The 26,474-nt window shown below is 34.7% G+C and overlaps 3 protein-coding genes across 7 annotated transcripts in view; all 3 read left to right on the top strand.

Annotated features, from left to right (window-relative positions):
• Positions 1-4,415, top strand: part of arhgef1b (Rho guanine nucleotide exchange factor (GEF) 1b) — a 78,365-nt gene extending 73,950 nt beyond the window's left edge. For all 5 annotated transcript variants that reach the window (XM_056474729.1, XM_056474730.1, XM_056474731.1 and 2 more), the window contains 6 exons: positions 674-732; positions 820-948; positions 1,040-1,159; positions 1,561-1,733; positions 3,510-3,610; positions 3,709-4,415. In XM_056474729.1, coding sequence (XP_056330704.1) covers positions 674-732; positions 820-948; positions 1,040-1,159; positions 1,561-1,733; positions 3,510-3,584 — 556 coding nt within the window. In that variant the 3' untranslated portion in view covers positions 3,585-3,610; positions 3,709-4,415. The remainder of the gene's footprint in view (positions 1-673; positions 733-819; positions 949-1,039; positions 1,160-1,560; positions 1,734-3,509; positions 3,611-3,708) is intronic.
• Positions 4,416-6,659: 2,244 nt separating this feature from the next.
• On the top strand, positions 6,660-13,895 carry cd79a (CD79a molecule, immunoglobulin-associated alpha). The gene is made up of 5 exons (XM_056475789.1): positions 6,660-6,746; positions 10,384-10,728; positions 12,400-12,515; positions 12,601-12,660; positions 13,608-13,895. The coding sequence occupies exons 1-5, from the start codon at positions 6,707-6,709 to the stop codon at positions 13,722-13,724; spliced, it is 678 nt and encodes a 225-aa protein (XP_056331764.1). The 5' UTR covers positions 6,660-6,706; the 3' UTR covers positions 13,725-13,895.
• Positions 13,896-14,692: 797 nt separating this feature from the next.
• lipeb (lipase, hormone-sensitive b) overlaps positions 14,693-26,474 on the top strand; it is a 57,003-nt gene continuing 45,221 nt past the window's right edge. Inside the window, 1 exon segment of the mRNA XM_056475857.1 lies at positions 14,693-14,781. Within this exon segment, the coding sequence (XP_056331832.1) occupies positions 14,694-14,781 (88 nt within the window). The 5' untranslated portion in view covers position 14,693.

Consider the following 26,474-nt stretch of genomic DNA (forward strand, 5'->3'; position numbering starts at 1 on the left):
TATGCAATGGATTAAACAGTTCTAAAGGCTAAAGGGGGTCCAACATCTTACTAGGACAGTGTACCTAATAAAGTGGCCGTTGATTGTATTTTGTACCTCATCGTTTTAAACAGGTCTTACTTGTTCTATGCCTATGTAAAGCTAGCCAATCAGTACAACCAGCAATCCATTAAAAAAAGACATTCAATGAAAGTTGTATTTAATAATTCTGTTTACCAATATGGTTTATGTTCCTTACAAAACATTATTTTAAAAGTTATATGTATTTATAGACCATATATGTTGAGGACACTGATCTGAACAGACTGTTGTCTATATATTTAGTTTATTTTAGTTTTTAAAACTTTCTTTTTTAAAAATCTAATTAAACTTGACATTTTACATTATTTAAAATATATGGCTAAGACATAACTAAATGTGAATTTTAATGGGGCAAGTAAATATTTTTCTTCTAGTCATTAGAAAGATCCTTTAGTGTTTAGCCCTCTATAAGTGTTAAATTTCATTCATTATGGTCTTAAAAAGTCTTAAATTTGGCTTGATGAAACCTTCAGAAACCCTGATAGTACAGAAACCTCTTGAGTATCAAAAGATCAAGGGAATATAGATTTGTCAGTTCATGTCTTCCTCTTAGCTGACTTCAGTCAAAACTCTTTTCCTTTTTCTTCTCCAGAGCTCATCCTCCTCTTAGCCCCACCGAAAACGGAGGAGAACTGCTGAGAAATCGTGGTGGTGAGACATTTGCCTCTTGGAAACTGATCTACAAGTTGATTGAGTGTTGTTTTTTTTATTCTGACTTTGTGGTTTACTTCACCCCAGCACGATTTAGTGAGAAGATTCGAGAAAGCGATCCTCCACTCATCGACTATCTAGCTGCCAATGGCTTTGACCTGCTCACCCACAGCCACACACCTCCAGAGAAATCTGCTACTGTTGCTTTGGATGAAGGTCAGTGTTTATGAAATGTTATTGAATTTAAACAATTCATTGCGCAACTAGAATTTAATTTAATCTTTTTTTGCTGGTTTTGTTCTTTCAGTCATGTGTTTGAAGAGGTTATTGGTTGGGAGTATTAGCCTGTCAGATGATGCTCAGGCTCTTGGGGAAAATGGAGGGACGGCGCCTGAAAGTCAGGATTCAGAGGGAGCTCAACTGTCAGGTACCTTTTGTCAGGCATTTTGCTTCAGGTTTTAAACTCAGGAGGTTCAGACTCTTTAAGGAATACTTCATCCAAAAAAGTACATTTGCTCACTATCTACTCACCTATTTGCTTGTATACTATATTACTTATATCAGGGGTGTCCAAACTTGGTCCTGGAATACCGGTGTCCTGCTGAATTTAGCTCCAACTTTCTTCAACACACCTGCCAGGGCATTTCTAGTATATCTAGTAAGAGCTTGATTAGCTGGCTCAGGTGTGTTTGATTAAGGTTGGAGCGAAACTCTCCAGGACATCGGCCCTCTAGGACCGAGAGTGGACACCCCTGACTTATATCATTGTAGGTTGAACCTGTTGTTTTTTCTTCCAATACTGATTTTGAATGTTTTTTTTTCCCTCAGTGGAGGAATCGAGCACAGAAACAGGCCCTGAAGTAGAAGAGCATGAGGGAGATGTAGGGAGTAAAGGAGAAGAGGAAAGAGGGATCAGTGCTCCTCTAGTGCTCTCTGAGGAGCGCATGGAGGAGGTGCAGAGGAGACTGCAGGCTCTGGAGGAGCAGCTGAAGAGACTGAGGGTAAGGAGCAAACTGGTGCATTTTTAAACACATTTGTCAGTTCTTAAAGGTACAGTAAGTGATTTGTGAGAAACGTGGTTGGAAATGGAACTCAATGCCCTAGCAAACAAATTTGTGAATGTTAGCTGGCTGTCTATTCTATGTAATGTATGTGCTTAAAGTAAGAGAGGGTTTAAATAAATTATAAACAACATTTCTTTTTTATTAAACTTTTAAAGCATCCAAGAAATTATAATAAAGCTTTTTAGATGTTAGTATCAGTATAATTAGCTTTTTAGGATATCTAAAAGATGTAATTTAGAAGATGTAAAACTGATATAAACACGTTAAGCTTGTCATTTGTCACTTCCACCTAAATGGATCAATGGTTTTATTTACATCACCTCATACTCAGTTTCTCCTCAAATCATAACCAATCAAATGCTCTCTAGTATCTGACATGCCCTTGAGCCCTTGATGCACTTGAGCTCAACCACTCTCACTAGCGGAGCTGTTACAAAACGTTATTGAAATGCATTTCAAATAAAAATTCCTATTTCAAAGCACTTCACGAGACCTTTAATAAATTAAATTTATAACTTTGTTATTTAAAATCAAATTAATATCACAACAATTCGAAGCACTCAACGTTGTGTTTGTATATAGTTCTGGTATTGACAAAACATTTTATCTTACAGTTCTTATAGTTCTCCTAAATAGCTGTAAATGTTTTTGCTTAGGAGTTTTCTCATAAAACCCATCTACAAAGCTGCTGAAACTTGCACCCAGTGATTGGCTGATGGCGAGTGGAGGTGTCCCTGTCAGAGCATGATATTATTATGTTTCCATATTCAAATAAAGGTTACAAAATAAAAATACTGCCACATTCTTATGAAGTTTTTAAAACGCAGCTGCAAGTGGAGAACTGCATGCTAAAATGTATGCTCCCTGCTTTTAATGGTATAGAATAAAGTTCTCTTCCAGTGTTACAAGTTAATGTATTTTCTTACAAAATAATTAAGCAAACATTTTTTTTATATTTAGAAAAATATATAAAGAACCAAATATGTATTTGTATAACATTTATTTGCATAATTTATATTTTTGTAAAACATTTTTTTTTTTTAAATAAATAAAAAAATGCATTTAAAAACATATTCCTTAGCAACAAATATTTTAGTATAGTTTGTTAATCCTCTTCAGTACTCCTAATTTTTCACTGATATAGTGGTTACATTTTAGCATTACGACACTTTGTGAAATACTCTTAGGAGTCTCAAATTTAGAACTGACATCCTTATTTTTTTTAGAATTTATCCTTAAATTAGTTAGGAGCTACCCTTAAGATGTTTTGTGTTTTGTTAATATGGCACCTGATAGTATAAATAGTTAGCGGGGGGATAGAACTTAGTGAATTGAACCAATCAGACAGAGCACCACAGTACTCTTGCAGCCAATCAGAGGTAGCGGTCATTGCCTGTGTTACATACCAAATCTCACTCTCTCTCTCTTTTCTTTTTGCCAGTGAAAATCATTTCAAAACAAAATTACTGAATCAACGATTGAGTTATTCATTCATACAGACAATCGCTTGCTTATTTTCTAGATGAATCAGCGTTTTGAATGAATCAATTGAATTTAATGTTTCATTCATTAGGACTGTTTTGCTGCCACCTACTGGAACTTTTACTCTCAAATTTTTATTTATCCACAACCGGTCTAAACCAGCCAAGGTACTGATGTAAAAAGCAAACTCAGCCTAATTTAATAATACATGTGTTTTGTGTTTGTACTCAGACGGTTGAGGAGGACCATTATAAATTACAAGAAGCTCTTGCTAAATATTCACTTCAGGGGGGCCATTACAACTGAGAAACATCACAACCTGCTGTTACAAGGTAAAACCACGTACTTAATAAACTATTTTTTATTTGTCAATCCTTTTAATTTAGCGCAATTCTTTTGATAGTTCCATCTGTTCATCTTCTGTCCTCAGATCACTGTATGTGCTGGAGTCGAGACTTGCTTTCGGGGGATTTGCTGATTGACTAATGCTGCCTGAACGTTTCTGCTCTCTCTTCTCTTTTCCAAACTGTCCTTTCAGAAGATTGACAGCAGGCCTCTGGTGCTTTCCATTCCACTGAGAAATGACCTGAAGTGGGTGTTTTGAAATAATAGTGATCCGTGCGCATAAATAAGAGTGTGAGTGTTTCTGCTGAAAGCCGCGACAGACAGTCTTACCAAAACATGCCAAAGAAATGTGTAAAGCCTAGAGAGATCTCAGAGTGAAATGCTAGATGTGCATGTGGAAGCATTATGCGCACACATACTGTACACAAAGATAAACCTAAGCATGTCAGAACTTGTCATTTAGTATCAAAAGGCTATCTATATTCATAGAAAAGTATAGTTGCATCTTTGGGAACGCAGTCTGACGCATATGAAGCCTGCAGCTCAGATTGAAGTTCAGTCAGGTTCATCCAAACTAAACAAATGTGCCCCTTCTTTCTTTTCGTTTCGTTTCCCTCCACATTTTAATATCATGTTCATTCATGCTAATATTTATTACCATCAAAAATGATATGTATTTTCAAAAATTACAGATATTGAATTGTATTTGTTGATATTTTTAAGCAGAGAACTGAATAGCTATAGCATGAATCTGTAGTAAGATGGAGAATTAAAGCATGTCTTTTTTTAAAACCCTGTTTTGTTTATTTTATTAACAGTTTGGTTTGGATTTTCATTCGTTTTTTCTGGGGGAGGGGTTTTGTTTTCTTTATAGATGCTCTGCAAATGAGAAAAGAAATGCTAAGTAGGATAGATCATGGCATGGTTGACAGGAAGTAGAGAATGGGATTTGGGGAAGGTAAAATCAGGAAAGCTTTGAGAGAGAAAGAGATTTGATTTTGCAAGATTTGATGGTAACAAGGTTTGACATAGCGGGTGCAAGAAAATCTGAGCATATTACAAAGCAGCTTGAATGTAACAAACGCATACAGCCCAGCTTGCAGCTCCCATCCGCACATATGAAGCATGTACTCTTATGCAGATAGTAGGTTGAAACGGATAATCATCACACATTGCTTATTTGTGTGTGTCTATGCAAGTTCAGGAGGTGTGGCTGTAAAAAAAAAAACATTAGTAATTTCAGATTTTTAACTTTTTTGTGTACAGTTACATTACAAATGAGATGCATCTGATCTATATATATATATATATATCTATATATATATATATATATATATATATATATATATATATATATATATATATAATATAGATATTCTTGGTTTTCCTTTCAGTTGTTTAATTGTTTCTCTGGTATATTTTATTGTCGGGGGAGTAGTTTGTATAAAAGCAGGACCAAAGAAGTTATGGCAAACAATGCTTTGAAAACAATGAGATATGAAAACACCTAGAAAGATGAAAAGGGGTTTAGGGAGTCACCCAACAATTTAAAAAAGCAAAACACTCGTCTTCTTGATTAACCCACAAAGTGCATGGATTGGCTTGTTAGTGTGATGCCTTATTTTATTTGAGACAGAAGGAAATTGAAATTGCTTCAATTTGTGGAAGGGACAGCTTGTCTCTCCCCCTCTCTTATTTTATTAGGATAAGACAGAGAATCAGACACTTGCAGGTTTTATCTCAGAGTTTGGAGACAGGAACACAGACTATCGGTTTTCTTACCAGTACTGTAAATGTTTCTATAATGCTATTGCGACAGGTTTTTCTACCATTCCACAATGGCCAATTTATGGAGGTTTTTTTACCTTATTTTTTTTGTGCGTAGTTTGATTTTTATATTCATACTTGAGTTTTATTTTGATTTCTTTTAGAAGTTGTTTTATTTTCCCGCTCTTTCCTCCGCTGTTTACCTTCATCAGACTTAATTTAAAATGGTTTCCAGAACAAAGTCTGGTTTTCTGACCAGGTTTTGGTACACATCAGTTTTTATCAGTCATTTTTTTCATAGAAGTACCAGGTGATGATGTTTAAAGTGCCAACTTCTCCCTACCGGCTTTTAGTTTTCATTTTTATTTGCTTGAATGAGCGATAAATTCACTTTTTATAGTTTTTATTTTATTTTGAGAACTATGTAATTACAATACTATGCATTGCCTATTATAAACTGAGGACTGAGAGAGACAAAGTACACCCATAACCATCCAAACTATTACTCAATTTCTGACCCTTATTTTATTTTATGTGTATTTGTCCACATTTTAAACTTGATTTGAAAGGCATTTTCAACAATGGATATCCCTATGGGCTCTAAATAATTGATAAAAGAGGGTTTTGGGTGCATTCTCTCATTCCTTGATGTTTTCTTGTGTATCTGTCACATATACGTATATATAGTGATATATCTTGTATGTTTAAATCTATTTATAGGGTGCCTTTTGCAGATTGGGTTAGTTTTCTTCATCTTTTTTCCTTTAGTTCAGCTGGCAGACAATGCCTTATCTGGCCTCTCCTCATTTCAGTGTTAATTGCTCATCTGATATTTGGCTCCACTCATTGTTGCTGTCCAAAATGGCTGAGCTCTTAATACTGAGTGCTCTTTGTTAGATCTTTCAAACCCTCTGCAATCCATGATTGTCTTTTTATGTTATTCCGTGTACAGGAGTCCACTCAATACAGGCATTCCATTGCTGTCTGTCTATATAAATGATTATGCAAGGACTATTCTGTGTATTTGGGCTTTGATTTATTATGTAAGATACATCAGAAAAAAATGTAGGTACGTTTTGTTTTTTTTAATTATAATTTTCTTTTCCTTTTTTAAAATAAATGATCTAAAAATGACTTGAGCTTTTGTTGTTTTTATTTTTGGCAGAGTGTTTTCTTTTGTGTGAGTGAACCACAAAGTGAAACAGCAGAATGGGTGGGTGTAGATGATACAGGAAAGAAAGACAAACACTCAAAACGGCACATTTCATACCTAGCAGCAGTTGCTTTTATATGGTTAATTAGGATTATCAGAGAAAATGGGGTTCAGGCTGGTCCTTTTCTTGTGTTTCTTTGCAGGTAGGTGTGAGCACTGTTTTAAAAAAAAAAAACTTAAATACGGTTTTAATTCTTTCACAGTTTAAATTTGACATTTAATTCAGTGTGCTACTTCAATGTTCTTGGTCATTGCTTATTTTGCAGTTTATAAAAATGACTGAAAATAATTTTAATGTTTGATATGTACTGTTGCAAAGGATTGCTTTTCAGCATTGAGAATTTGGTTTTAAAGTAAGCCAAGCTTTTATATAGAAACAAAATACATTGAAATAAAAATTAAGTTTTTAGAAAGCAGACAACGTAAAGAAAAGATCTCTAGATTTAACAGATTACCATAACCTGCACTGTTAACCATTTTTGTAAATTACTGTATTTAACTCTAATATGAACGGTATTATACTGTAGGACAGGTGTGTTCATGTATTTTAAAGTTGCATTGTGAAATTTGTTGTATTTTTACAGTAAAAATATACATACAATTCTGTAAATACATATACAGCAAGATAAGTGAATACAGTATTTTTGCTGTAAAAAGATTAAAGTAAGTTACTGGCGAACTGCTGCCAGTGTGTCACTGAACATTCCACAGGAAATTGTTTGTGTTTACCATTCATGTACACTTTCAAATTATATTATGAGGATTTACCTCTGCTCTTACAACTTCTGATACTGAAAATTTAACTGTAGACATTATATATGATCTATCTCAAAGAAAAACTACTGGCATCTTATTATTTTTGTATAATGGCCAACCTGGAGAATAGATTATTAGGAGATTTCAAAATATTAAGAATAAAAGAGAAATAAATTCACTTTTTTTCTTTGCCTTTTCTTTCTTTTTAATTTCTTTTCAGCATAAAAAAAATACCAGAGCAGAAATTAAGATTCAATGAATTTGATAGTCACAAATCACCAAATATAGAAGACTGTTAATTTACACTTATTTTTATTTACATGTGGCATTTATGAAAATAAAAATAAAAAACTCAAAATAATACAAGTGGTTTGAGGAATTTTATTATTAGAATGCTGCCTGTTAATAATTGGTTGTGGATTAAACAGTATATGTACTAATTTGATATCTTTAATAAACTTTACTACCAAAGAGCAAAGTAAAGCAAATTTCCATCTGCACGTCTGTGTTCTGCTTCACTGAAGCTGATTTCCTCTCAGAGCAGCTGTTTGCATCTTACTACTACCATCTTCCCCTTTTTTACTTTCTTTATTTTTTTCAGTGTGACTTTCAAATTTTAAGGGTATAATTTAATTTTACACTGTCTTGTGAAGCTTGTCCATGTATGACGCCAAGCCTTGTGTATATATAGCACTCTGTGGGTAGAAAGAGTATGGTTTAGCTAATAGATTTCAGCCTGCTGATATCATGTGGACTGAGCTAAATGCCACTGAGCGGAGAATGAAGCTAAATGTTAAGCTGCTTTAATATACAAAGTATTGGTCACACTTTACAAAATGGTTCCAATAGATGATGTTTAATGACATGAGAAATAACGAACTATACATTAATAGTATATTTATATTGATGTTAATTGAAATCAAATCATTAATTCAATCAAGCACAACTACAGATGTTAATAGTAGCAAATCCATTAACATCAGCTAATGAAAGCTTAAGGTAAAGTCATGACTAAAGTATTTATTCATGCATGCAATAGTCAACATATGAAGTGGGTCAAAACAGTTTATCAAAGTTGTCCTAAAACTATTGAACAACACCTATTCTTGTTTTAGGGCAATTATGAAAGCCTTTTTTGATCCACTTCAAATGTTGACTACTGTAGACTAATCTTAAACCTCATGAGCTCTTGGGGATGTTTTTATCCACTCTGGGGTGATTTTGAGCCTTAATTTGGCCATAACTTGTTCTGTGTTTCAGCTAGGGCAATGATTTTTGGTGACATCTTATTTTGACACATTTTGAGAAAATGCTTTGACTTAAATTTTTTTTTAAAAACTCAACGATACACTCTGGGCAAATTTACTCTACGCTTTTGTTTTCAGCCCTAACATAGCATCCACTAAATTAAACTGCTGTAAAAATGAATCCGATAAATATTTATTTCACATTTTTGCATAACTCTGTTAATCAATCTCAGTCCTGATCAAAACAACTATTGTTTAGAGCAATGTTTCCCAACCCTGTTCCTGGAGGCACACCAAGAGTACATATTTTGTATGTCTCCCTTATCTGACCCATTCGTGTCAGGTTTTGGGTCTTTTTTAATGTTCTGCTGAGTTGATTCAGGTGTGCTAGATTAGGGAGAGGTTGAAAATGTGTACTGTTGGTGTGCCTTTAGGAACAGGGTTGGGAAACACTGGTTTAGAGAATTAAAGGATTTTAACTGTTTAATTGCCAAATTCACAAATGATGTAGCTGATTTGGTGAAAAAAAAAACTTATTTTCAATATAAAAAGTAACTGTGGACTGGATTGTTTTAACTTTTTATCATGATCTTGGACATGTGATACGACAGTGCCTTTTTAATGCATTGTTTTTGATTAATTTTCATTTTTTCTCCTTAATTTAATGTTGGTGACTGTTTTTTGCCCCATGCATTGACTTCCATTATAACCACATTTTTTTGATAACAAAACCATGACCGCATGCATTTTTGATTGTTGGTGGTTTTCCCTATTGGGAAGAGGTACAATGAACAATTTTTACTGTTCATCAGTTGGCAATAGTAACCCTTTAGATAAGCCTGTGCAAAAAAAGCTTAGTTTTTGGATTTTATATGCAATTTAACAGTAAATTAAAGTGTGTGTCTGTGAGTGTGTGAAAGTCTTTTGACTTTTGCACACTTAATTCAATTCACCTTTATTTGTGTAGCGCTTTTACAATGTAGATTGTGTCAAAGCAGCTTCACAGAAGATTATAGTAAATTGAAACAGTGTCAGTTCAGTTTAGTTCAGTTCAGTGTGGTTTAATCATCTCTGAGAGTCCAAACACTGAAGAGCAAATCCATCGATGCACAGCTCTACAGATCCCGAACCATGCAAGCCAGTGGCGACAGCGGCGAGGAAAAAACTTCACCAATTGTGCAATGCCTCAAAGACATTGTTACAAATCGTTCACATTAAAAGGTTAAAAAAAATCCAGTCCACAATTACTTTTTATATTGAAAATACGTCATTTTGTGCATTTTTTAACAAATCAGTGACATCATTTGTGAACTTGAAAATTAAAGTTAAATCCTGTAATTTTTAAAAATATTTAGTAGTTTTGATCAGGACTAAGGTACATTTATGCATTTTTTTCAGCAGTTTAATTCAGTGGATGTTTTCATCCCTTACATAACAATAGGGTAGTAAATTTGAACCTTGTGCAGGGGTTAAAGATGTAACTGATTTAAAAAGTACCCATATTATGCTTAAAGGACTTTAATTTTGCTTATAATACACACTATCAACTCTTTTCTCACAATAATCTCTCATTTGGAATGAATTTAATCAGAATGACAAAAAGCTGTACATGTCAACATGGCTAGTGTCTGAAATGGCTCATTCAGCTGTCCGGTCTTTTTAAATCCCGCCTCTTTGATGTTGCTCTGTTTGGTCGGAATGATTAACAACAATATAATTTTATATTTATATAATTATAATATGTTTATAATTTTATAATTTTCGTCTTCTGTATAAGCTGTTCTCAGTGGTAAACTGGAAGAGCTGCAACTGGAGCCGGATCAGCCATTACTGCGTGTGCCGGTCTCTCAAGAAGCCACTGTGCGCTGCTGCTACCGCTGTCAAGATAGCCCTGAGGTCAACTGGATCAAAAATACTCCCACCATCAATGGCACCACAATGCCTGACTTGGTAAACTTCACAGAGAATGTGATGCACAAACCAGAGGGTGAAAAAGATGGAGTTACATGCCATTCACTGGTCTTCAAAAGCGTCAGTGTCAACGATATGGGCCTGTACCAGTGTAAACTCAAGCACGGTTTGCTTACCTTTTTTTCCCATGGCACCTTCCTTCAAGTATACTGTGAGTCAGATCACACTTGTTTATATGCGCTGAAATAAACTCAATGTTAGGTCAAATACGGAAACTCGTTCGGGATAAAAATGTCATTTAAATTGAATTGTAAATCAAACCGCATTGTTTTTAGAATATAAGAATGCTCCATTTTATTTCAGTATGACAAATGTTTTTAGAAATCTATAGTCTGCTGTTCAAAAGATTTTAGTTTTGCTTTTGAAAGAAATGTTTTATTTTCACAAGGCTGCGTTTATATGAATGTAAAAAGTCGATATTTTATATCTATTATGTGTTTTCTGTTTAAATATTTTGTCTTTTTTATTATCATCACTCCAATCTTCCATATCACGAGATTCCTTAGAAATCTGATCACTTGAACCTAAAGAAAATGTATGTTAAAGCAAGATGTTATTTTTGGGAAACTGAACCATTACATTAAGGATGTTTTGATAAATATTTGATTTTAATGATATTTAATGTACTTTAATGTACTTTACTGTCACTTAATGTAATTCGTCTTTGCTGAATAAATGTATTAATTAAATATATATAAATGTATTAATTAAATATAAATAAAGAATACATAAAGAATATATAATAATAAATAAATAAATATATAGATAAAGAATTAACAAATGCTGTTAATACACTCACCATGAGGTCATCTAAGATGTAGGTGACTTTACAAACAGCATTAAAGAAAAGTTTTAGCTTGGTGTTTCATTATACATACATTGACATATACATGATTATCACATGATTACATAATGTAAATACATAATATAATTTTTATTTAATTGAACCAGAACCTGCAAATACCACCTCCCAGAAAGAAATGTATGTGTATTTATATATATTATGATTGTGCATTCTGTATTCATTAGATTAGTCAGAACTGAAGCCAAATCTGGAGCTTAACTAGCAAAATAACTTACGATAATGGTCCAAAAACAAAACTAGTACAGCCAAATTTATAGGTATAGAAAAATAGTAAATAATCAATTAAAAAGAGGAAAAATCAAGAGAAGCAAAACATTTTTTATTTTAATTTTGTAGATTGTATTTATTTTTTTTTTTTGCAATATTTTGCTTGAATTTGACAGGATTATCTTTTCAGTTGAAGTTTTACATTCTCCGTTTGACGCTAGCTGTTGACTTGCATTTTATGAATCATTAAAGACATCATTAAAATTATTTATGTTTTACTGGAGAAAATAAAATGTCAGCTACATCTTGGGTTGCCTGAAGGTTAGCAAATTTATATTAAGTTTCATTTTTTGGGAACTATCCCATAATAAGCTGTAGACCAACAAAGTCTCTATTTTGTCATCATTACATAAATATAAATGGCTATAAACGTAACAAAGCAAGCACTCTGTAAAAGGCTGCATTGTGCAATAATCCCCACAAATCATTCAATTGGCTGAATTAGGCGAACACAAATAACCCATTCAATAACATAAACCCAAATTCCACTCATTCACGCTGAGTTTGTGTTTTTTAACTTGCTTACATATACACAGGGAACACTTATTGTCAGAAAAAATAAAGGGTCCTGTTTATTTTTTCCCCTCCAAACATTCTATATAAAAAAACACAGTCTCTGATACGCTTGTACTGAAGTGTCTTTGTCATCCTTGAAAAATCTTCCTGTGTTAAGACATTGTCTTTTGTTAGTACCTTTGGAGAAGACTTTGAACCTCAGCGAGGGTGTGAAAAACAGCATTATTACTGTTGAAGGAGTGTTGCTGCTGATGTGTGTGCTGATTCCGGGTACCATGCTCCTCTGTAAGGTCAGAGCCATGTTTAATGAAGTCGATTTTGTGTATTTGAACTGATCTATGATCCGTAAAAGAACTGTTCAACTCTGTTCTCTAGTCAAAGAAGGTGAATAAACTGGACAGGAAGACAGAAAGGGAGGAAGAGAATATCTATGAGGTATGTTTATTCTTCTTTTAATGAATTTAACGTTTATTTTCTTATTTGCAAATAATACAGAGGAAACTGGACAATAACAAACAAAATGTGGAAAGTAATAAAACCGTATTGAATAATACATGTAAATGATCTTATTAGTTATAATTAGAGATGCTAATTTTTTCTCTATTTACTAAAAGAAATGTCAATCCTTCCCTGTACACTGACTGTAGGAAATATGTTTTTAAAAATGTTGATATAGCTGTGAGATGCACTCAGATATTGGAGGATATTGGAGGATATTGGAGGTCACAATCACCCATCTGCCTAATATGTCACAGCTCTGTATACACTTTGATTCAGCTTTATTAATGTCACTTAAGGCACAGGGGTCACCAAGTATGTAGAGTTGAAGTCAGAATTAATAATCCTCCTGAATTATTATTGAATTATATTAATATAATTTCTAATAACTGAGTTCTTTTATCTTTGCCATGATCATAGTACATAATATTCGACTAGTTATTTTTCAAAATACTAGTATTCAGCTTAAAGGGCAATTTAAAGTCTTAACTTGATTGATTAGGTTAACTAAGCTAGTTGGGGTAATTAGGCTAGTCATTGCCATCAATAATGATGGTTTGTTCGAAAAAATATATTGCTTAAGGGGACTAATAAAATTGACCTTAAAATGGTTTTAAAATATTAGAAACTGCTTTAATTGTAGCATAAAACAAACATCACATTCTCCAGAAGAAATAATCTTATAGGAAATGCTGTGAAAAAAAAACTTTGCTCTATTAAACATCAATTGGAAAATGTTTGAATAAGACAAGAAAAACATATTCACAGAGGGGCTAATAATTTTGAAAATAACCCCACCCCCTGTCCTGAAATGTGATTCACATTTTTTATTGTTATAATTATTAGCATATATTTATGAAATATCTTTAAATATCCACCAACAGGGTCTAAATCTGGATGACTGCAATTCAGCTTACCATCAGATTCAGCGCTCCATTCAGCAAGGCCCTTATGAGGATGTGGCTTGTTGTGAGGAAGACATTCAGCTGGAGAAGCCTTAGCTGGAGATCAAGAAACAGGGAAATAAGCAACACGCATGCGGAGAGTGTGTTGTCTGAGATAAATGGTTTAATTTCAGCATTTCATTGTTGTCAGTGTGTTTTTGGCTGTTGGATAGCTTGAACATTGTTTGTCTCTGTTTATGTTTTGCAAAGATAAATTAAATATGTCTGTAATGGTTTGAATAAATTTTATAAAACAAAAATTATTATGTGGAATTTTTTTTCATTTGTATGCCACATTTTAAAGTTGTCCTGAAACAAACAGATAGATTGATAGGCAGGCAGGCAGACAGACAGACAGATAGACAGACAGACAGACAGACAGACAGACAGACGATAGACAGACAGACAGACAGACAGACAGACAGACAGACAGATAGATAGATAGATAGATAGATAGATAGATAGATAGATAGATAGATAGACAGATAGACAGATAGACAGACAGATAGACAGATAGATAGATAGATAGATAGATAGATAGATAGATAGATAGATAGATAGATAGATAGATAGATAGATAGACAGACAGACAGACAGACAGACAGACAGACAGACAGACAGACAGACAGACAGACAGACAGACAGACAGATAGATAGATAGATAGATAGATAGATAGATAGATAGATAGATAGATAGATAGATAGATAGATAGATAGATAGATAGATAGATAGACTACATTCCACTGAATACTCAAATTGACGGTGAAATTGCAATACTAGGTTATACATTTTATTATTTTTATTATTATTCATTATTTTGTCTTTAACGTCACACACTTCTGAGGAGCGTCACCTGACTAAATAAGGGACGAGAGATGGGCGGTGCTATAAAGTGAGAACAGTGTGATAGGTGTATTGAGTATTATCCGCCGAGTTATTGGCTGTAGGATTTGATGTGGGCGTGTCCGTCTGTAAGGTATGTCCAGACACAGCAGAGGGGAGGTAATCATTCGTGTTTGAGGAAGATGGCGACTGCAAAGAAGTCTGGGAGCGGTGTTCTTGAAAAAGCAGTAAGCAGGAGGCGCTCGTCAAAGCACAAAGAAGTTCCAATAGGTATAATCTCTTTTAATAAACATAACCGTTTTGTGGGGGCGAGCTGTCGCTTGTAAGTGACACCCGCGCTCCCTCTTCGATAGTTCCAGAAGTGTCAAAGAGAAGATTAAAACCCGAGCGCTTTACTCTACCGGTACAATGTAGCACCGCGTAATATTTTCTTTCTCATGTGTAGACATGCACGTTTTTAAATGTCTCTGGAAATTGTAGCCTTAATCCAACAGATTTTGAACTCTGTTGTTATGTAATACGTCGGCGGAACCTGTAACTCTTGTAGGATAATGTTACATTGATGAATTTGAATGACATGGAAATACATTGTATTACACTTTAGTACGTCGCCGAACAGCAATGATAGCACGCACTAGGTGTTTTCTTAGATCGGAGAGGGTATTCGTTTGAATGACATGCGATTATTTGCCTGAACTTTGCTATAATGCATTAGAATATGCTTTGTGATGCAGGGTTTAGAAATGTACTAGACTGGTATCTGTCTGGGTTGTTTTAAGCTTATAGCCAGAGATAAAAACGTGTGTTGTAAGTGTTGATGTTCTTAAAGAGGTAATTCACAATACAAATGAAAGTTCTATCATCAGTTACTCAGCTCTGCGCCTTCCAAACCCATGTAACTTTACTTTTTCCGTGAACCACAAGAGTCTATTTTGACTTTCTGAGATATTTATCAAAATATCGGGAGTTTCCCAAATTGTGTCTTGTGCACTAAGCAGTTTCATAGCCCAAATTATGTATCCACATAAAAAACTCAAATTAAGTGTAAAAAGTGAAACTTTCATACATACTGCTTGACAAAATGATCTTATAAAATGGAATTTGCAATAGCCTTTCTTTTCTTCTCTGTTTTTATGTATGTTCAATTAAAACGACTTCTTATGCAAGACATGTTCAAGTAATTTAAGCTTGCATACAGAACATCCATGGGCACCATCCAACCTCTGCTCTCTCTTATAAGTTTACATCCCCTCCAGGAGCCCGAGGTTGGCATGTGAGTGTCCTCTCATGGTAGCATTACAAAGAGGCATGAAATCAAATTTCAGAACCTTATCATTTAATGTCCCATGCCTGTGTAATGATCATCCAACACCATTTGGAAAGCCAAATTCCTAATAAAACACAAAAAGCAGTTGAATTCTCACTTGACTGAATCATATTCAACATTGTGTTTGTTTTTACTTTCGTTAATTCCTCTGTTATAGTTTAAATCACTAGTGCTGATAAATCACTCTTATATCTTCTTTGCAAGTTGCTTCGGATGCAAATGTCTGCTTGCTAAACAAATGTTTTAATTCAACTCAGTTTTGTCCATTAAGAGTTAATTGGATCATTACTGCTCATTGATTTGTTGATCTCTTGTAAATGACAGGTTGTCCTGCCTTTGCACTGGTAAAGATGTCATTAGAAAAGAGATTTTGCATGGGGTAGGCTATATATATATATATATATATATATATATATATATATATATATATATATATATATATATATATATATATATATATATATATATGAAGTCAAAAGTGCAATATTCCATACAAAAAAGTTCATGGCATATGCGTGTATGGGATATAATGCATAATTTGAGACACAACTTTCTTCTTTTATGATCCACAAAAAAAGTCAGGTTTAGAATATAAAGAGGAGTGAATTTTGACTGATTTATTTTTTCCATTTGGGGGGAGAGGCGGGGGACTATACCTTTAAGATGATTATGTCTTGAAGTTATGCTTAAGCAACTGCTTTGACTGCTATCAAACCAATGTGGGCTTTTCTGTAGCATTGTTTCAGCACATTGTTGATGAAATGGTGTGAGGAGCTTCCATGTTCTCTGTGTTGCAATGGCCAGAATCCCGCTGGCTGTTTGGTTTCAGGTTTTCACCCTAGACCCCTGCTATGTCCAGGGGATCAGTGAGAGGATTTGACATCTAAATGCCTCACTCAGCACTCAGAGTTCTCAGACATGCAGAAGAACAGTATGAGAAGATTTGTAGTGCAGCAGTATATTCATATATTGTTCACATTATGTAGTGTGTAGTAGGTTGTTTACTTGCTTCTGTCATATTTGGATGAGAGTGAGAGGAAACTCTTCACTGATGTCAGGATCAGGGCATTGTTTTTCTTTTCCTGTTGAGATGATTTTACCACATTTATGAAATAATATGGGACAAAGGTCTGCTTGGGGCCTTCTATTGTTTCTGACTGCCAGACGGATGAATAAAGGATGTGGCGCTTGATATTTGTAAAGCATAGAGAGAAATATCAGGCCAGTGAGTTTAGTGTTGTTCCTGTCGATATGTCTCCACCACAAAACATACTTGGTGGAAATGCATGGTCCTTGACTAATCAGGAGATTGGGAAACGCATGGGTATTCTAAAAGCCCTTTGTAGCTTATGCTAATAATAAGCTGGGTTTGCACCATGAAGGAAATCTGAGAAATTCAGATTTTCAGATATTAAAGGATTAGTTTACCCAAAAATGAAAATTCTGTTTTTAATAACTAACCCTCGAGTTATTTAAATCCCAAGACTTTTGTTTATATTTAGAACATGAATTCAGATATTTTATTTTATGTCATCCTCCATAGACACAGCAACAGTCCTAAGATGCTGAAAGTCCTGAAAAGGAACCCAAAACACTGTCAAAACATTCCATGTGACTTCAGTGGTTCAGCGGTAATCATACAAAGCTCTGAGAACACTTTTATGTGGCAAATTTTTTTCAGTTTGCCTGACTATGTCTGTCTTCTGCATCAGTAATTAGCTGTAGTAAACATGCACCATGACAAGGGAAATGCAAGTAAACAAATTATTTGTTGTTACAGTTTTTTTTTGTTTTTTTTGGCCACACAAAAGTGTTCTTAGAACATTGTAGGATTACAGTTGAACCCATGTGATTGATATACATTGGACCTTATAATTAGAGATTGGACCTTCACAGTATTCATTCATTCATTCATTTTCTTTTTGGCTTAGTCCCTTTATTAATCTGGGGTCGCCACAGCGGAATGAACCGCCAACTTATCCAGCATATTTTTTATGGCGCGGATGCCCTTCCAGCTGCAACCCATCACTGTGAAACATCCACACAGACTCAATCACACACATACACTTTTAGCCAATTTAGCTTACCCAATTCACCTATACCACATGTCTTTGGACTGTGGGGGAAACCGGAGCACCCGGAGGAAACCCACACGAACATGGGGTGAACATGCAAACTCCACACAGAAATGTCAGCTACCAGTGACCTTCTTGCTGTGAGGCGATCATGCTACCCACTGCGCCACCGCGTCGCCACCTTCACAGTATTAAGTGTTAAATATTAGTGTCTAATTATTTTCTTACCCTAGGTGTACGTCCATCAAAGTTAAATAGAAAAAAAGCACTTTAATATTCTATCGTTTAAGTTGCATAATTATCATTTTTCTTAATGAGTATAATGTTTATTAAAGAGCTGCTTTTCTAAACCCCTTTTCAAAACCCTATGCTGCTCTGATTGTGAAGATAGTCTAGTCTGTTGTGACTGGTTTGTCACTCTCAGTTTATGCTGAAAACAAAACACCGGTCACTGAATTTAAACTCTGGAGGCTTCCTCGGCACACAGTGATTTAAACTGTAAAAAGCTGACTTATTTTATGGAAACCAAATAAGATTGTATCATTTTAAACAAAGTTGATAATGAAAGTCTATACCAACCATTGATATTTTCATGCAAAAGTATTCTACTGAATTGTAAAGATGATAATATTAACAATTGAAAATAATAATAATAATAACAGTAATTATAGTAATAATAAAATAATAATTTCTGCACTGAAAAAAGTTATTAAAAGATTATTTTAAGTTAAGTGGTTGTAAACAATTTATTTGGGTTAAATTTAAACACAAATTAAGAACATTACAAAATTTAATTTGTTTAAATTCAACACATGGGCGTCACGGTGGCACAGTGGGTAGCACGATCGCCTTACAGCAAGAAGGTTGCTGGTTTGAGCCTTGGCCTGGTCAGTTGGCATTTCTGTGTGGAGTTTGCATGTTCTTCTCGTGTTCGCGTGGGTTTACTCCGGGTGCTCCGCTAAATTGTCCGTAGTGTATGTGTGTAAATGAGTGTGTATGGGTGTATCCCAGTGATGGGTTGCAGCTGGAAGGGCAGCCACTGCGTAAAACATATGCTGGATAAGTTGACGGTTCACTCCACTGTGGCGACCCCAGATTAATAAAGGGACTAAACCGAAAACGAATGAATGAATGAATGAATGAATGAATGATTTCCACTAATTTTGCAGACATATTTTTTTAGTGTGGAAATTGTCAACTCTTATGTACTTAACACTGAATGAAAGATACGAAAACTGTCGTAGAGGTGGTACCTTTTCAAAAGGTGCGTTTTTGTACTTCTTAAATGGGTGTCACACCAGTGGCAGCTTGAATGTATAATTGAAGACACTGAACATTTTTTCACTGACAGATTTATTTGGGAAGGAATAATCAATAATTTAACTTCACGCACACTTGTAAATTTGACAAGTGTTAAATTAAAGATTGATGTACATGTACCTGCCCTTTTCAATGAACTGGAACACACACCGTAATCTCGGATAATTTAATCCAGATATTCTCAGTGCTCACTGATTAAATAACTTTTCAAAATTCAGCCCTTAGTTTGAAGAAAATCAAACTACTCTTTTTAACTGAAGACATGATGAGATTATTGAAGTAAGATGCTGTATTGGACAAACTAGACTCAGTCATGGACTTAAGGGCTCAAAGGAGAAGTTGCTCCAAAATGTCAATAATGCAATAGCAACTATACTTTTGCAGTGCGCTATTTTTAATGTCTTCAGACAATGATTTTTATCTGGAGAGACTTTAAAGGTATTATTTTTAAATGTGAAACCTTCTAAAGTGGTAGAATATTTTTTAAAAGATTTTTGGATTTTTATGTTATTTTATGATACATTTATTGTTGTTGGTGTCTTCGTTTTAGAAAAGTCTTAATTCTAAAAAGTTCTTAATTCTATTTTTTTTTCTTTCTGTGAACTAGCCAGAGAAGCTGAAATAGCAATAAACCAAAAAAAAAAAACTCATTCTAACTCAGATATTTTGATCGGGTAAAAAAAAAAGAAATAAAAATTTGCCACAGATCACGTATCATGAATAAAAATCCAGGATCTGTCAAATCATCTTGGATGTAGTGGGGTATAAACAACAGACCTCAGGCCTCTGCTTCAGCAGTGTTTGAGCATCAAAGGTAACATTTATGAGCTGCCACTAAAGACCACAGACTGGCATCGTGCTAATTGGTTACACATTTGTTACACATTTGTTTTCAGTTCAGCTTTAGTTTTGGATCAGTTTTTTATTATTCACTTTAACCAGTTGTGCATTCATAGTTTGTGAAAATATTCATTAATACATTAATACATCAAAAATAATAAAAATTTGTTGCTTTAAGTTATACAAAGGTTGTATTCAACACTCCCTTAGTGTGTTCATCTTTAAAAAAGGCTGATAATTAACGTGAATCAACACTGCTGAATTGCGACACTGAAATGAATTGTTTGTATATAACCTGTTGCCCAAATTCACTGACAGCATTTGATATTTTTAGCCGTTTACTTTTTATTATTTACAACATGAACAAAATTTATTAGTATTGGGCCAAAATGTGTGCTTCCAGTTAGATTTTTATGCCAGCTTTGTTTTGCATGAGAAATCTATTTCAGGAGCTGATTTATTATACACCGTGGCATGCACATTAATATCTTGCCAGATGACTTTGATACGACCATCGACAAATGACCTAAATGATGAAGCGTCTGCGTAATGCACCCTTTTATTGTATCATAAGACATCTAGAGGTCATTGTTTGTGTCTGTCTGGATTTTCTTGTGTCAAAGAGAGGTGCCAGTTTTGGATCGTCCAGTTAGAGTGAAGGTCACTGTCCACTAATCACCCTCTAGCTGATATAACCAATAGAAACAAAGGTTATTTAGGCAATTGTGGGTTTGAGGTAGAGGCTTTCAGGACGCTGCTCGCCTGGATCCTTTAAACAGCATGCAGTGTGTGTGTGTGTGTGGCACATGTGTGCATGTTGCAGTGAGTAATTTATTTTCATTGTACTCTGGGTGAAAAGTCATCTCGCCACAACAGAGGAACAGTTGGTATGGGAGAAAATAACAAAGCTGTGTTCTCCAGGGACCGAGACGAATGAGAATAATGGAAAGAGGAGTTTGCAAAAAAGGAAGAGTGGATGAAATAGAAAGTGACAGAATGTCGCGGCGTGATCTGAGGGCATGAACGGGTGGGAGGGAGGCCGAGTGAGAGCGTCCAATCCGAACACTCTTTCTTACTGTCTTCCCCTTTTGTTTTACCTCCTCTTTCCATGTCTGTATTTCTCTGGCTCCATGGCTGTGCGGGTATTGAGGAGACAGGACGTATGAGGACTCCAGCATGAGTTCAGAAGAGGGTAACGTTCAGATTGTATAGGGTTCAATCCCTGTGTTTGTGTGTGTATGTGCTGTAGTTTGTTTTGCATGTTTTTAGGTTGTAGATTCTCACACTTAAGCTCCGCTTTACCCTTTGTGTACGTTAAAAGTGTCTCATTTCTACTGTGCCGTGGTTTGTGCTCTATGCTTTTATTGGTATGTTATGCTAATGTGTTTAAATGCAGTGTCATTGAAAAAAAACATGTGTCCTTGCAGTAGTTTAGCAAAGCTGGATAGGCCAAGCTTTGGCTGTAGATGTTTGGACAGACTGACCTGGTCACTGTTTTGCAGACATCAGTCATTGTCACATCCAATATAGTCAGCACCAGTTATGCTTTTTTTCCCGCTGTTTTTTCTTTCTTTCTTTTTTAGATTAATTTGACTGATACAATCAGAACTGTGTGCTGAACGATTGTGTGTGTTGATTTATAATGTATGTTCTACTTGCCATTTTCTGTCTGACAAATGAAACATTAAGTTAATGTTAAGATTTCAAGACAAACCTTTTGTCATGCCATAATTTGAGTAAATGTATTTATTTCAAATCTACTTGTTTTGCTTTTCAAGCTAAAAAGGGATTTAGTAGCATAAATAATATATAAAATAGTTGTTAATTTTTGCTAGATTATTATTCATTATGTCTATATTGTTTGTTTTTATTTTTGAACCTAGAAATATGAACTGTAAAAATGTTGAGTTTCACACAAATACTTCATGTTTTCCCAACACAAATTGATTAAGTTAACTCTATGTGGATTGAACATAAATAATTTGACACTCAATAACTATGTTGATTCAGCTCATTTAAATAAGTAGTTTTAACAAACAGCAAAACTTTTTTTAGTGTAAGAACCTAGTATAGTCATAGGATGAACTGTTTTCAAGGTTTATGGTGGTTTGGAAAAGTGACAGTTTTAAAACCGCAAGATTTCCTGCACTAAATGTAAGGTTTTTTATTTTATTTTATTTTTTTACATGTTGTCAAAGACATTTTTTATTTAATTTATTTATTTTTTTTATTTTGTATTTTATTTATTTACAGTATCAGCAGTATCTCTAACAGAAAAAGACCATCCACATCAAAAGCTGCTCGTCAGCCCACGATTCAGCAAACATCTGAAAAAAAAAAATCGCTTATGCACCTACATCCAAGCATGCTAGGGACCTGAACCATGTAGTGGTTTACTGTATATCCAACTAGGCATGGGCCAGTGTAAGATTCTGACGGTATGATAACCTTGTATAAAATATTTAATGGTATTGTGATTACTGATCAAAAATATTTTCTTTTTGCTTGTCTGGGTAAAAAACAAACACTTTCCCCCCTTTAAACACAATATATTTTATTCTGAGGAACATTTAAAATATTTTGTAACCGTAAACATGTCAGGCTAAATAATTAAGAATGAATTATTGACTTTTGCTGTCTTCATTAGTTTAAAAACACAGATTTCTTTACAATTTAAAATGGCATCTTTGGATATCTTTTCTGCTGGATATACTGTTGTTCTAACAAACGAACAAACAAAAACACAAAAAAAGTAAAAAAATCTTACATGTACCATAGGAACGGTAAAGCTGAAAATCTTTCAAACCCTGGTATACATTGAAAACGGTTATCGTCCAATGCCTATATACAACAACAACAAAAAAATTTAACACGAATATTTAAAAAGAACATGTTTTAGAGCAGTAATCAGAATACTGTTATAATTTTATCTAAGATTATTAAGTTACCATCACAATCTTATTCCGGCCCATACCTATGTAGATATACTATAAGATGATTTTCAGTAAGCATTAGAGAATCCTCTTTTATACAGTATGTCATGTATAGTGCAGTTTTTTATTGTCACATTATTCATTTATTGTTTATTTCTATAAATATTAATTTATAGCATATTTATGTTCATTATAGTACCAAATATAGTTTTGGTTTATGAATGAAGTAACATGTTAACAGCCAATTACTACAATAAAATAAAAAAATTCTACACAGGCTACGGCAAGCTTACAATGAAACACCCCATATTGCACTTAGACTTTCATTTTTAATAGAGCTTTCAGCTGATTTCTAATAACATTTTCTTTGTTTGTTTTATCATTGGGATTTTATGTAAATTAGATTGATTATTTATTTATAATCATAATAATTATTATTTATTTTGCAATTGGACGTAACTTTTAACCTATAATACTCATTTAAATGATTAAACTATATTGTTTTAGCTATCTGTTGTGTGTGTGTGTGTGTGTGTGTGTGTGTGTGTGTGTTCAGTAGAGAGCTGGTGTTCATTTCTCTTGGTGGTCATGTTATAATTGAATTAGATTTAGATAAATAAACAAGCATGACTGTAATTCACAGTAGTTAGTGCTTTGAAATGTACCTCTGAACTGCGTCCCAGCAGCACCGCAATGAAAGTTATTTCTCAATCCACATAATTGTTGGAATACTGTCTAGTGGAGGCAGTTTGAGCTGATGGCAGTGACACAGTAACACTCTTGGGTTCCCATGCTCAGATTAGGACACTAATCTCTCGAGCTCTGGATACAGCCTTTAGTATAAGGACAGGACAGAAATGGAAGAGAAGAAAAGAGACAGGGAAGGAAGATCTCACTGCCGGGTGAAGAAGCAACAGGGGAGAGTTTGGAAAGTTTGAGAGAATGACGGGACGCATAATGGGAGGGGTTATCTGGGGTAAAGGGTAGAAGGCAAAGGGGTACTTCTGGTTAAAACCCATGTGTGCCGCAGATAAGAAGGTGTCTTGGGAATGAGCTCTAAATAACACCAGATGTAATGCATGTAAGAAAAGCATGCTGTTTTGAAAAATAAACTACTTTTATTTCCAACTTTTTAAAGCCATGTGCTTTAAAAATAGTGCTTTAGCTCAAAACGAAAAAAAAAATGTGTCTGTCAAACTTTTTAGCCCTTTACATCCGGTATTAAGACGAGTTATGGTCAGTCCAATCTCAAGTGAATAAGAGTACATAAAAGTTTAAAATGTTTGATACTTGACCATTTCCATCCACCCTTTTCATCTACTCTAGATGTACACTGTAAATTGTTTTTGATTCAACTCAAAACTTGCTGCAGAGCTTTTTTAAGTCAACTCAATTTTCAACCCAACTACTGCACTTGAAAAAGCTCTGAAACAGGTTACCTTACAATTTTGAGTTTAGTTGAGTAGTGTAGCTGAAAATGCATTATATGGTTGTGTTAATGCTCATGTTGTCAGACTCTCCATCTGTTGACTCTGAACACATTATTCAAGAAATTGACCAACAAATCAAAACACACAGAATACGATCAAAATGTCATTGTCAAAATGTCTACCACCATTTCAATTCACTTGAATATTATGCTTAATATACTTATGCGTCATCAAAAGAGCATGATATTATTATATAACATAATTATAATTAATTAGGTGAGATATAATTAACTGCATATAATTAGGTGAGATTGCAGTCTACAGTCTAAACAAACATACAGTAGTTGCGAGATGTGATTGAATGAATGTTCATTCCAGGTGGAAACCCTTTGTTTCATGGCAAACTAAATGAAATATTAACGATGAATGTTTTCAGAGTAAAAAAAAAAAAACTTAATCATGCATTAATTTATTTCCTTAGTCCCTTTATTAATCCGGCGTCGCCACAGCGGAATGAACCGCGAACTTATCCAGCTTATGTTTTATGCAGTGGATGCCCTTTCAGCTGCAACCCATCATTGGGAAACACCCATACATTCTCATTCACATACATATACAACGGAAAATTTAGCTTACCTAATTCACCTATAGCGCATGTCTTTGGACTTGTGGGGGAAACCGGAGCACCTGGAGGAAGCCCTCGCAAACACGGAGAGAACATGCAAACTCCACACAGGAATGCCAACTGATCCAGCCGGGGCTCGAACCAGTGACCTTCTTGTTGTGAGGCGATCGTGCTAGCCCCTGTGCCATCGTGATGCCGAACTTAATCATTTGTAGCATAAATACCAATATATACTGTAAATTAAGTTGCTCCATCTAACTGTATTGTGGCCTCTAAATTAATCTGATCTCTTTCAGCAAATATCATCAGCTAGAATAAAGCATCCTTAAAGAGCCCCTTTTATACATGAAATAGAGTCATATTGTGGTTGTAAGGGTCTCCAACAACAGTCTAATATGCATGCAAGGTCAAAAAACACTTTCATGGTCTTATAATCTGCATTTATTTTTACCTAATTATCCCAGCGACTCCCATATGAATCGTTCAATGATTCATTTGTACCCAAATCAAAAACTCCAAGAACTGGCGAGGAGATCTTCTAGCCCATCATAGTCTACCTGCTCACACACACACACACACACATTACCCTCCTCCTCCTCAGAAAACACAACACACACACATTACCCTCCTCCTCAGAAGACACAACACATACACACACACACACGTTGCCCTCACAGTTCGCCTATAGCGCCAGTTTAGCTTGCTGGGTGCAAACACACCTCACCTCGAACCTGAGCTGAACTATTTTGAAACTTGACCGTTGCATGTGTGTAGGAACAGCTGACGATCTGTAAACAAAGCGTCACGCGTCACGTTTTGAACGTTGCTTTACACGCGATATGAGAATATAAAGAGTTAACCTGATACAGTACACGCAGTTAACAAAACACAACTAAATACATAATTTGCAAGCTAAAGTAAACAAGGCAACAATTTTAATCGCACGTACTTGCACTTGTGAAATGGGGGAAGAAACTGATCCATGATGCACTGATCCATGATGTCTTTACTGATCCTTCCTTTAACAAACTGATGAAGTCTTCTTTGTAAGCATGTAGTTTCCAGAAGCACTCAAACTGCTCAAGGCTGGGCTATATTGCTGAGGTTTCATCTTTGGGGAGACTGTCAATAATATCCATCTGGACAGCGTGACTTCATGCGACCGGTGTGTGGGGGCTTTTTTTTCTGTGTTAGTGGGCGGGGCCACAGGTTTCAAATGTCCAGGGTTTGTGCGCGTAACTACTTGTTTCGCAGTCACGTCATCACGAAACCTAATGACTCGTTATCAAAACGACTCGTTTGAAGCACTATGAGTCGACTCTTTTATAGGTGATTCAACAGTTTTAAACATTGTACACTTACAGATTTAAGCCTTAGCTGGATATTTCACTTCACTAGTGTTACACACTACAT

This window comes from Danio aesculapii, chromosome 16 (genome assembly GCF_903798145.1).
Source record: "Danio aesculapii chromosome 16, fDanAes4.1, whole genome shotgun sequence".
Lineage (NCBI taxonomy): Eukaryota > Metazoa > Chordata > Actinopteri > Cypriniformes > Danionidae > Danio > Danio aesculapii.